The 13,181-nt window shown below is 46.3% G+C and overlaps 1 protein-coding gene across 1 annotated transcript; it reads left to right on the top strand.

Annotated features, from left to right (window-relative positions):
* Positions 1 to 4,380: 4,380 nt before the first annotated feature.
* Positions 4,381 to 11,013, top strand: TMEM269 (transmembrane protein 269). Its single transcript, XM_036255217.1, has 5 exons — positions 4,381 to 4,511; positions 9,045 to 9,142; positions 9,811 to 9,954; positions 10,586 to 10,789; positions 10,877 to 11,013. Exons 1-5 carry the CDS (start codon positions 4,420 to 4,422, stop codon positions 11,011 to 11,013), a joined length of 675 nt encoding a protein of 224 aa, XP_036111110.1. The 5' UTR covers positions 4,381 to 4,419.
* Positions 11,014 to 13,181: the final 2,168 nt, after the last annotated feature.

Below are 13,181 nucleotides of genomic sequence, written 5' to 3'. Positions count from 1 at the left end.
AGCATCCAGCCTTATCTTCCCAACTCCCTTCCCATCCACCTCCCATTCGCCAAGCTTTCTGTTCCCTTCACCTGCCAGCCTTCCCCATTCCCACGATGGAGACCAGTCCCCTCCAGTGAGATCCCTGCAATCCGCACCACGCCCACTACAGGAGGCTCCCCGGCAAATTGAAGCCCCTCTCACTAGCTACAGCCCGGCTGCCCCTCCCCTGCCTCTAGGGGATTGTGAGCTAAGAGCCAGGGTTAAGAGGCTTGGGGCCGGGGCCGCTGCCCCTTGCTTGGGCTGGTCCCCCTCCGCTGAACAGGAAGCAGGGAAAGGTGTGCGGGCCCTACCCCATTTAGGAATGTCCTGTTCCCAGGTGAGCGTGCGCCGAGCGCATGTTCCTCCCCTGACTGCTGTCGGCGACCAGGCCCCTGGGGGAAGTTGTTCCCAAGTGCAGACGCCCAGCCTCTGCTCCATCTCCTGCGTCTTTTCGTAAGGGTGGGTCCTGGGCAGGTGGAGCCTGGACTGAACTCGGAACAGCGAGGAGGGGAGCGCTGGTGTCTCCAATTTAGAAGAACCAGCCCCAGAGAGGCCGCATTCTGTTGTTCGGGAACGTAGGCCTTGAGTTGGGGGGGGGGGGTGTGGAGGAGCAGGCGGTAAGGTCTCTAAACACAGCGACTGCGCCCTGTGTCCCACCACGCTGGACCTCTCCGCCTGGAGCTGCTCACTCCAGTGCTGCGCCCGGGTTTGCTGGTGAGGAACCGGCTTGGCCATTCATTTCCTTTCCTGAGGAACCTCAGGCAGCTCTGCTCGCAGACATCTCTTGACCAGTCTCATGGCTGGTTTTCTTTCTGCAGTTTCTCCCCTTCAGACCACCCTCCATTCCCAATCCCCATCTGACGAGGGCACCCCCTTACTAAACATCACTGCCTACCCACAGGCTGCAATTCAAGGTCACACCTGTGGCCTCCTTGCCCACTTGCCTCCAGGCACCCCTCTCTCTCCCTGGGGTTCAGCCTCCTCACTGTACTTTCACACCTGCGATTCCCTTTGCCAAGAAGGCCCCCCCTTTGTTCATATTTAGAGATTTTCCACAAATATCACATTAGGGAAACCTTCCCGGGACTTTGTCTCTTTCCCTTTGCACCTGCAGCGACTGGATGTCCCTTTGTCCACACTTGCCATGCTACCTTCATTGTCCCTACACATGTCTGCCTCCCTTTCCAGAATCCAGGCTTCCTGAGGGTGCAGCCTGGGTCTTGTTCTCTCCACCTCCAGAACACACAGGACTGGCACAGAGCAGGCACCAGCACCTATATGTTTTTAAATGAGTAAATGGAAGATCCTAAGTGTTGGGTAGATGTCGTGCGTGGTGAAGGGGCTGGATTGTTGAGGGTTCATTTCAGAAGGCTTCTTGTAGGACAAACTGGCCAGGCTTTGATGCAGGGAGAGGTGTGATTTGGTGCAGTGAGAGTATCTCAGGGAAGCACCAGTGACATACTCTGTTATAACAGTCACTTAACAGCTTCTATTGGCAGACCTCAGGGTGAGCACAGGGGACCCTGGTCCACAGTCAGGTTGCTTCATCTGTAGTAGAGGAGGAAGACAGGATAGGCAATGCCAATAGTGAGTGCCAAGTGTCACATGGTGTGTACAAGGAGATGTGGCAGCACAGAGAAGGAGCACCTCACAGGTTTGGAGGGGGGTTGGTAGTCCCAGGCTTCCCAAAGAGGACCACCACCTGAACCTAGACAAGAGGGAGGGCCAGAGAAGGGATTGGGGGCAGTAGAGGGTAGAGGTTGAGAGTTGAGCAGCAGCTCATTATGAAGGGTTTATGTACCAAATGAAGGAGTTGGATTTCATCCTGAGGGCCTTGGGGAGCCACTGATGGGTTCCGAAAAGCTAGGGAGTGACATGATCTAACTTTGCAGGCCACTGCTGTGCTATACCTCATTTATGATCCCCTTCCCCGAGAAACCTTCTCTAAGCCCCATTGACATGCTGGTCTCCTGTGCTGCCTCAGCATCCTGGTCACTTCTCCCATGCAGGGTTGAATTCTTCTGCTAGACTGCGTTCCTTAAGAGATGAGAACAGGTCTTAATCTTCTGTGTCTGAAGCACCAGGCACCAAATCTTGCTCATGACTAAATGTTTGCTGAATGAATGGATGATTCCTTTTTTCTCTGGATTTTGGCAGCCCTTACTCTCATTCTTTCATACCTGGGACCTGTGCATTATGCTAAAAATAGCATTAAATTGGGAAAGAGGAGACCTGATTCAAATTCTGTCTCTACCATCTACTGGGATAAGTTGCTTAACTCTCCTGAAACTTCAGTTTCCCCATTTGTTAGATGGGTACAACCGGGTACAGAGTAAGTCTCCACATGCATGCATGAGTCTTATTTTCCTGGATAGCCTGGAAGTTCCATGAAGTCAGAGGCCGAGGGTTTTCCCCAGCACCTAGCTCAGCCTGAGTTCACAGTGAATACAATGCTTGATCCTGACGGTTGGTAGACAGAGAATACAGAGGAAACTTACAGAAGTTTTAAGTCCTAGCTTGCCACTTCCAAGGGGTGTCAGTGACCTTGAGCAAGGTTCTTCTCCTGTTTGAGTCTTCTTTGCCTTACCTGGCAAGTAGGAATAGTGATCCTTAACTGGTAGACTTCACAGGGCCAATGGAAACCATAGAGGTGAACGTGCTTTGTGAATGAGAGAGATAACATAGTAGATAACTGATCATTAATTAAAAAACAACAGCCCTGGCCAGTTTGGCTCAGTGGTTAGAGCGTCGGCCTGCGGTCCTGAGAGACCCGGGTTCGGTTCCCGCTAAGGGCGCGTACCTCGGTTGCAGTTTGTCCCCGGCCCTGGTTGGTCGTGTGGGTGGCAGCCACTCGACGTGTCCCTTTCACGTCGATGTTTCTCTCTCTCTCTCTCCCTCCCACACTCTATCTGAACAAAAAAAATGGAAAAAATGTCCTCGGGTGAGGATTAAAAAAAAAACAAAAAAAAACAACAACAGTGAACTAGTATAGATGAGGTGTGTCTGGTAATTGGCAAGCTTACCCCAGGTACCTGCTGACTGCCACTGAGAGGCAGAGATGCTGGGATGCTGCTCTTCCAGGCCTCAGTGGGCTGGGCTGGGAGAGAGGTGTTTGGTTTTGCTGGGGTCAGTCTGGAGGCCCAGGAGAGACTGGGCTAGAGGGGTTCATGGGAAGGAGTGTGCAGCCAGTCCTTTGCCCCCTCTCCTCCTAGATTTCTCTGGCTCACACTGCTTCCTGTCTTAAGTTTTGGGGGGCCCTGGCAGGAGGTCTGAGGAGTCCCAGTGGCTTTGGTGACACTCCTTGGTGAAAGACTGGCTGCAGGAGCAATGAACCCACAGCGCTGCCCTGACAAGCTCCCAGTGCCAGACCTCAAGTCCAGCCTCTCCCAGCCTCTGACATTTTGGTGGCAAGGTTTATGGGAAAGGACCAAGATTGTCTTAGCTCTTGCCCAGACTGGAAGGGCCTGCGACTGTACAGAGACATTGAGTAGGGCAGAGTCTCGGTTCCTCACCTCTAAACCGAGTGAGATTAAATGGGGAGAATCATAGCACGTCTTCCGAAGTCGGCAGGATCAGAAGAGAGTGCACAGTGAAGAGTGCCCCGTGAACTATTCATGCAACACATCATGTTTCTTGTTTGTTTCTCATTTCTTCCTTCCTCTGTTGGAGCCGGGCCTGCTGTTCTGGTTGGGGCACATCAGAACCAGGACCTTGAGGCACCTCAGCCGCAGCCCTGTCCTGATGGCGTGAACGTGGCCTGCGGGACAGAGGAGCCTCAGTCTGCAGCGGGTCCCTTTTGTGCTTCCTTCCCCTCAGGTACCCCTCTCTCCTTGGGCCATCCTCGGGTGATGGGTGTTAGCCCTTTCCAGTGTTTGTTTTTCCTGTGGGACTCACCCCAAAGTACTGAAAGTAGCTTTGTAATTTAGAGAAAAAAAAAAAAGGTCTCATCTATGACAAAGAGCTCAATGTCAAAAGGCTCATCTCTCAGAAGGGGGGAAGTGTCCACTCTTTGTACCCTGGGTCATGGGGGTGCCAGGAGGGTCAACATGTCCGGAGGGAGGTTTGTGCTGTGGGGTGAGGGGTGTAGTCAGAGAGGCATGGGAACTGTGGCTGTGCTGGTCACTCACTTTGCTCTGGGCGTTCCCAAGACACTCAGCGTCTGCACCTTTGTCTTTACCCCCCGGATCTCCTCCATCTACTCCCGTCTGCCTCATTCCAGCCAGTGAAACAGTGTTTGGAGGGTGAGGTTCTGGTATAAAATCTAGGGGAACAGGAGCTAATTGGTTCTTAGGAGCCTCTTTTGGGACTCTTTGACCTTGGGAATCCCTTGCCCCTCTTCCCTGGACCCCAGGTCAGTGCACCAGTTTCTTCCTAACCAACGACCAGAATCACCCCCAGATGAATGAATTTTCCTGGAAGGATGTTACCAATGCCTTGTCCTTGTCCAACATGATCCTGGGTCTCTTCTCCATCTTCTGCAGCTTCTGCAAGTAGGTCTGGGGCCCAGCAAGGTCTCTGAAGGGCATAAGGAAAAAAGGGGGAGTCTAAGAGAGCCAGACACTGAGACATGGAGATCAAATGAAGGCAGGAGACAGTGTAGTGGGTTGGGAGTGAAGGGGCCAAGATTCTACCTTCCATTCTACCACCAACCTAGTATGTGACCTTGGCTAAGTCACATCCCTGAGCCTCAGTTTCTCCATCTTTAAAACAAGGAGCTCACAATATGATCTCTATAGTTCCTTCTAGTTATGGCAGTCTAGTATGGTTTTTATGCAAAAATTAAGAGGTTTTGCTATGGTAGCCTTGACACAATCCTTGGGTAGGCAGGCTACCATTCACATTTTTTGATTCTTAAATAAGAATGATCTGGTGGAATATTTAAAATGAGCATTGCTCTGGAAAGTCTGAGACATGTGTATGGGCCCTCAACAAGTTGTAAGCAAATGATATTTCTATAAATTGAATCATATTTTAATGCCTTGGCAAACCATATCTTTATGGATAAATCCTTTATAATGCAAATAACATCCTCTTAATCTGTTTTAATCTCTATAACCATCAGTAGGTGACTTCTCTGGATTTGTGTCTCATGATATTTAAGTTCCCTCCCAGTTTGAATATTTTATGATTCTCTAAGTCTGGGTTTTTGGGAGTCATACCTGCTGCAGAAAATCTTTATTTTCATAGTTTAGCCTAATCCTCTGGGAGTGAGGTTTTCATGTTATTATGGTGAGCCCAGTTCCCTTTAAACACATAGGTACAGGTCTAAGCAAAGGAAATTCTGAGGTTGTTTGGGGACTGCTGAGGTCTGGGGCCAGGCTTTCTGTCTGCTGCTTCTGGGCCACCCACACACTGCAGTCAGAGTGTAGGCTTGGGAATGGCCTCCTAGGGCAGGTTTGCCTGAGATTGTGGTGGCTGCTTTCAGAGGGGTCTGGGAGCATGTGCTGAACAAAATGCTTCAAATGTAGGGTCTGAAAGGGCTCTAGAGAGTCATTTATAGCATCAAAATACAATAGACAAAGACTGATACAACTGCAAGAAGTTGATGAATCTACTATCATAGCTGGATATTTTAACACCCCTCTATCAGTAACTGACAGAGCCAGCAGGCATAAAATTAGTAAGGGTATAGTGGAACTGTACAGTACCATCAATCAACTGCGTCTAATTGATATTTATAGACTACTTTGTCCAACAACAGCAGAATACACATTCTTCTCAAGCTCATCATGATAGACCACATTCCAGGCTATAAGACACACCTTAATAAATTTAAAAGAATAGAAATCACATAAAGTATGCTCTCAGACCACATGGAATCAAACGAAGTCAATAACAGAAAGATAACTAGAAAATCCAAAAATATGTGGAGGTTAAACAACACAGTTCTAAATAATATATAAATAAAAGATGAAGTCTCAAGAGAAATTTAAAAATATTTTTAACTAAAAGAAAATGTAAATACAACTTACCAAAGTTTGTGAGATGCAGTAAAAGCAGTACTTAGAGGGAAATTTATAGCATTAAAAATGCATATACTAGAAGAGAAAAATGTGTTGTGTAACAGACTACATCAAGATAATTAGAAGACAGGCCTGGCTGGGTGGTTCAGTTGGTTGAAGCATCATCCTATACACCAAAAGGTTGCAGGTTCGATTCCCAATCAGAGCACATACCTAGGTTGCAGGTTTGATCCCCATTGGGGGTCGGGAGGCAACCAATTGATGTTTCTCTCTTACATCTCTCTCTTTCTCATACTTCCTCTCTCTAAGATCAATAAAAACATATCCTCAGGTGAGGAGTTAAAAAAAAGAAGAAGCAAAGAGAATTAGAAGACAAGTCACAGACTGGGAGAAAATATTTGCAAAAGATAAGTTGGATAAGTAACTATAATCTAAAACATACAAAGCTTAAAACTAACAATAAGAAAATAACCCAATTAAAAAAGAGCAAAGACCTTAACAGATACCTTACCAAAGACCGATATACAGATAGCATATTAGCGTACAAAAAGATGCTCAATATTATGTGTCATCAGGGGAATGTAAATTAAAACAACTGTGAAATATCACTACACCTATTAGAACAGCCAGAATCCAGAACACTGACAACACCAAATGCTGGTGAGGATGTGGAGCAACAGGAACTCTCATTCATTGCTGGTTGGAATGCAAAATGGTGCAGCCACTTTGGGAGATAGTTTGGCAGTTTCTTACAAACTAACACTTTTACTGTATGACCTAGTAATCACACTCCTTGGTATTTATTTAAATGAATTGAAAACTATCTTCACACAAAAACCTACACTTGGATGTTTATGGTGTTTTATTCATAGCTACCAAAACATGGAAGCAACCAAGATATCCTTCCCTAGATAAATGGATTAAAACGTGTGGTACATCCAGAATGGGATATTATTCAGTGCTAAAAGGAAATGGAGTATCAAACCATGCGAAAACATAGAGGAAACTTAAATGCATATTATTAACTGAAAGAAGTCAATCTGAAAGACCATATATTCTGGAAAAGAAAATATGGAGAGAATAAAAAGATCAGTGGTTGCCAGAAAAGGGGTTGGGGTTGGGAAGGACATGAATAGGTAGAGCAGAAAGGATTTGTAGAACAGTGAAAATACTCATATTATAATAATGGATATATGTCATTGTACTTTTTTTTTTTAATCCTCACCTAAGGATAATTTAAAAAATTATTTTTCTTTATTGATTTTAGAGAGAGAAGAAGGGAGAGACAGAGAGAGAGAGAGATATAGAAACATCGATGAGAGAGAACATCAATTGGCTGCCTCCTGCATGCCCCCACTGGGGATCAGGCCCACAACCTGGGCATGTGCCCTGACTGGGAATCGAACTGGCGACCTCTTGGTGTGTGGGTTGACCCAACCACTGAGCCACACAGGCCGGGCTCACCCAAGGATAATTTTACATTTATCTTCAGATAGAGCTGGAGGGAGACAGGGAGGAAGAGAGAGAGAGAAACATCAATATGAGAGAGATACATCAATTGGTCGCCACCCACACAACCACAGCGGGGCCAGGAATGAACTGCAACTGAAGTACGTGCCCTTGGCTGGAATTGAACCCAGAACTCTTTGATCCGTGGACTGACGCTCTTACTGCTGAGCCATAACGGCCAGGGCTCATTGTACTTTGGCCAAATCCACTGAATGCACAACACCAGGAGGAAACCCTAAGGTAAACTATGGACTTTGATTATGATGTGTCAAGGTAGGTTCATCCTTGGTATGTGCCAAGAACCAGACTGTATCCTTCTGGCGAGTGATGCTGACAATGGGGGAGGCTATGCATATGTGAGAGGAGGGTGAATATGGGAAATCTCTGTACTTTCTTCTTAATTTTGTTGTAAACCTAAAACTTCTCTAAAAAATTGTCTTAGAAAAAAATTGAAAAGAAAGAAGATCTAAAATCAATAACCTGAGCTTCCACCTTAGGAAATTAGAAAAAGAAGAGCAAATTAAGTCCAAAGTAAGATAAGAAAATACATAATAAAAATCAGAGCAGAACTCAATGAAATTGAAAATAAGAAATTAATAGAAAAAATCAACAAAACCAAAAGTTGGTTCTTTGAAAAGACCAATAAAATTGATAAGCTTCTAGCCAGGCCAACCAAGAAAAAAAGAGAGAAGGTATAAATGACCAATATCAGAAATGAAAGAGGAGCCATTACTACTGATCTCATGGACATTAAAAGTGTAATAAAAGAATATTATGGCCCGATCAGTGTGGCTCAGTGGTTGAGTGTCGACCCATACACCAAGAGGTCACCGATTTGATTCCTGGTCAGGGCACATGCCCAGGTTGTGGGCCCAATCCCCAGTGGGGTCATGCAGGAGGTAGCCAATCAATGTTCTCTCTTATCGATGTTTCTATCTATCTCTCCCTCTCCCTTCTTCTCTCTCTCTAAAATCAATAAAGAAAAAAAAAGAATATTATGAACAACTCTATACCCACAAATTTGATAGCCTAAATGGACCAATTCCTTAAAAGACTTAAACTATCAAAACTCACAGTAGGAGAAATAGATAATCTGAATAGGCATAGATGCATTAAAGAAATCATTTGGCACAAACCCCTCATTTTATAGATGGAGGAACTGAGGCCCACAGAAAGTGGGGAGTGATCTATCTGAGAATTCATAGTAATATGGTTGCAGAGGCTGGGCTAGAAGCTAGGACCCCTGGGCCATTGAATATGCCTACAATTTAGAGTTGGAAGGGACCTTAGTGATTACCTAGGGGGTTTGGGGCACCCCGTTAAGACTGCAGGTTGAAAGTATGGAAGGAATGTAGGTGTGTGTGTGCCCGTGTGCATGTATGGTGTGTAAAGCAGTGCATATCAGAAAGGATGTGAGTGTAGGGAACTTGCAGGGGTGTGCACGTGTGCAGGTGTAGGAAGTGTATTGGTGTACTGGAGGTGTGTGGAGTGGTCGTCCAGTGGGGACTATGAAAGAGCTGTCCTGTTTGAGTCTGCTGGCCTACACTTTAGGAAATCCCACTGTGCCTCCTGGATGCTTCTGATCAGCTTCTTATTAGACATGGCAGTCAAGACAATCACCAGACACCTCAACCTCTGTCCCAAATCAGGTGAGTCCAGGCTTCAGACCCCTAATCCCTGACTCCAGGAGCACCCATGTCAGGGCAGCTCCTTCTAAAAGGAGCTGGTGGCCTTCATCAGTCACCAGTCCTGTTCACATCTCTGTTCACAGCAGAAGCAGCCCTAGAGTCGCAGCTGGAGCCCCTCGGCCTAGATCTCGCTCCTTTGCTGGCTCACTTACTGATCTCTGGCTGTCCTTGGCCTGGCTTTCAGTTTCCTTTTCTGCCCTGCATCCCTGTTCAGGGCCGATCCAGGAATTGGGAGTGGGAATGGTGGTTGTGATGGTGGGGTAGAGGGGAAATGAAAAATTACTCCCAGCAGAGCAACTAATTGAAAATACATAAACTATTTATGTGTCAGATTTTACCTGAAAAAAAAAAAGGGTTTCATAGTTTATTAATTTGTATCCAGTTGTAGTCCAACTGTTGCATGTTCAAGGATGGAACTAAGACCTGGACAGGGAAAGACTTGCCTAAGGCCACATGGTCAGTCTAAGGTAGAGCCAGAAGACCAGTCTTTGATCTATAGACCACCCCAGGGAGTAGATGTTGCCCTCTGGGACCTCAGACCCACTTGTCACCATTCCAGTACCCCCAGCAGAAGGGACTAATGTATACGGTTTATAAGTGTAAGTTCTAACCTTGGCCTTCTGGAGCAGGAGCTGAGCTGAATGACTTTGCCGTGTTCACCACCTTTGGCCTGGCCCCAGCCCTGCTCCTAGGTGTGGATGGGCCTCTGAATGGGTTCCTGGCCGTCACCTATGTGTTAGCTGCTTCTTTCCGCCTGTGTTTTTATTCAACTGGTGGGTGAGCCCCAGCTTTACCGGGAGCTAGGGAACCACGGAGGGGAGGAGCTGTTGGATGCCAGAAGCCTGGGGTGCAGTAACGGACTCATCTCCTTCCTTTTATAAAGTCCCTCTTCCTTCCCTCTCCTGTGCCCCAGACCCACTGGAGGCTGCAGGCTGCACTGCAGAGCCCTGGTCTAGGGGGTGGGGCCCTCAGTTCTTGGCCATTTGTGTCTTTTTCTCACTGTGTGTGACCTTTGGATGAAGCACATGGATTCCGACTCTAGAACTAGAGGTCATACTACAGTTTTCCAAAACAGATGGATACTGAGTTCTGGCGAGGATAGTTGCCTAAGATCTCAACACAAGGGAGTGCAGCTAAAGACTAGATCTCAGAGGATCCTTCTACAGAGGCTTCCTAGGGCCAGGCCACACACCTGGCCCCAGCTGCCTGCTTTGCCCTGGGGACCCCATGCAAAGCCCATGCACTAGCTCTGTGAATGATTAAATGTTTTACAGCCTCCCACCGTCCTGGGACTAAGGGAGTTTGAGGTGAGGGTGGGGAAAACCCAAAGGGACCAGGGCTTGCTTCATGCAGACACCTTGAGATCAGCAGGACGCAGCTAATCCCCCTCTTTTCTTTCCCTAGCTGGCATTTCCTTCACATACAAGGGTCTTCCCTGCCCCTATGCTTCCTGTGTTTTGGCCTCCACCTCTCTTCTGACCAAAGGCAACACGTTCATTCTCTCTTGCATGACCTCACTTATGATTCTGTTCATGATGGACCAGAGCTACTACCCACATGATGAAATCCTGGAGTCTGAGAACTGGAAAAAAATAGTTTATCTGGGAGGTGAGTGGGGATGAGAGTAGGGGGTGGAAAATTCACATAAGACAGCCTCATAACAAACTGAGTGTTTGTATTTTCTTCTTCTTCCAGGTGTCATCATGCTGCTTTTGTCTCCACTCTCACTAACTGCTTTTTACTGCCTGATGTGGTCGCTCTCCTACATCTTCTTTCCAGATGCTCTGTGGGGCAAGACAGCGTGTCTTATGCAACAGCCCTTAAAAAACTGAACAGCTCTACCCACTGCTGCTGGCCTCGGTGCCAGCTTGTTGGGCCAAGCCTTGCCTTATCCTCACTAAATCTCTTTGTCCCTGTGTTGTGCCTGTGGTAGACACCTGCTGCCTCGCACCAGAACAACCCACAGTAGGGCCAGCAGCTCTCTCCTCCTCCCCTTTATTCAGGGATCTGAATCCCTTGAGGACAATAGTTGTTCATGTCAGATGGGACAGAATTATTTCCCAAGCTCAGTTTCAGTCGGGTTTGAGTTCCAACTCTATTATCATTTGGGTGACCTTGTGCACTAAAGTTAATACCTTGGAAAGGAATGAAACCCATCAGCATTGCGATAGCTGCCACCTTGGCCCTGCCCATCATACTTTCTCCAGGGGTGGGGTGGAACTCAGCTCACTAAAGCATTTCTTATTCTTTTTTCTCAATTACAGTTGACATTCGATATTGTATTAGTTTCAGGTACACAGCATAGTGATTAGACATTTATAGCTTATAGAGTGCTCCCTTGATAAGTCTACTACCCACCTGGCACTATAGTTATTATAATATTATTGACTATATTCCCGATATTGTACTTTACATCCCTATGACACTTTTCTGACTGTCAATTTATACTTCTTAATCCTTTCACCTTTTTTATCCAGCTTTCACACCCCTCCCCCAATTTGGCAACCATCTCTGTATCTATGAGTTTGTTTGTTTTTGTGTTCATTATTTTGTTTTTTTAGATTCCACATAAGTGAAATCATATGGTGTTTGTCTTTCTCTGATTTATTCCACTTGGCATAATACCATCTAGGTCTATCCAGGTTGTTGCAAATGGTAAGATTTCATTTTTTATGGCTGAGTAATATTCCTTTGCATATATGTATCACCTCTTCTCTATCTAATCATCTATCGATGGACACTTAGGTTGCTTCCATATCTTGGCTATTGTACACAATGCTGCAATGAACTTACAGACTCTGGCTCCATAGAGCCAAGCTAGTCACAGGACAATCATGTTGTTCAATTTGAATGTGTATAGGTCTTTGTAACATAAAATTCTGTAATTATTTCAACAATCAAAGCTTCTGCCTTTTACTTCGTTTAGAGATTAGACATACTGGAAGCTTGAGGGCATCACTTGGTTTCTAGGACCTCATTATGTTTTTTTCCCTAAGCTTTAAAATGCTAAGCTCTAGATAATCAAAAGCCACTCATATTCTAAAGTCCAAAGCGAATAAACAGTATTGTATGGCACCCTAAAGTCGCACCTCAAAAAAGAACATAGATCCATGGAAAGCAGTAAACTGCAGCATTGTCTCCACTTTCTACCTCCAGGTGGTATACCAAGGATGTTGGCTGGTCACCCCTTCCTCAGCAGGGCACCAGGGCACCTTTTAACTTCTTGACGTTTGTAGAACAATGTATGAAGCAAATATGCATTCAATCTAAAATTAAGATTTAAAAATAAAAATCCAAAGAAGTCCACATTGCGCTGCTTTGGCTCTGCAGGAAGAGCCCCCCCTCTGGTCACAGCTCTACCATGCACATTTCTCAGTTAGGTGACTGCCTGTCCCACTCTCTCTTAACTTCCTTCAGTTTTTGCTTTTGGATTTCCGCTGCCTGCCAGTGCCTGGTACTCATCATCCTTTGGAGATGAACTGATTTGGTTGTGCATTCTAGTGAACTATACACAAAGTTACTATAATGAAGAATCCTACAAACACCCATGAGCTCAGACATTCCAATCTGAATGTCCCCATCATAAACCTGTTTCTAGGCCTGATCAAGTCACCTGCCCTCCCCTCCCCTGCCCGCTGGTGCAGGCCTGCTGCTAGCTGTCCACATTGACAGGGTGACAGGACCCTGGCTCCCAGCTCTGACCCCGAGGAGCAGCTCACCTGGGGGCAAAGAGGCGCTGATTTGGAAGGTGTGGTAAGAGGGAGGATCGGCCCCAGGAGGAGTGGGAACTGGAAGCCGTCATGTCCTTTCTCCCCTCTCCCTCCCACTCCCCTCCCGAAGGAGCAGGTTCCCTCTGCTCACCTCACCTTTTCTATAACATTCTTTTTGATCCACTTCTTACGACTAGGCACCCCCAAACTAAAGTATGAAAAATGAACATTTTGTTAGTATTTTATTTGTATTTTTGGATACAAACACTGATTTTTCTCAAACACTGATT

Source organism: Molossus molossus, unplaced genomic scaffold, assembly GCF_014108415.1.
Source record: "Molossus molossus isolate mMolMol1 unplaced genomic scaffold, mMolMol1.p scaffold_m16_p_12, whole genome shotgun sequence".
NCBI classification, from domain to species: Eukaryota; Metazoa; Chordata; class Mammalia; order Chiroptera; family Molossidae; genus Molossus; species Molossus molossus.
Note: the sequence above shows the minus strand (reverse complement) of the source record. Positions and strands in the feature narration are given on the sequence as shown.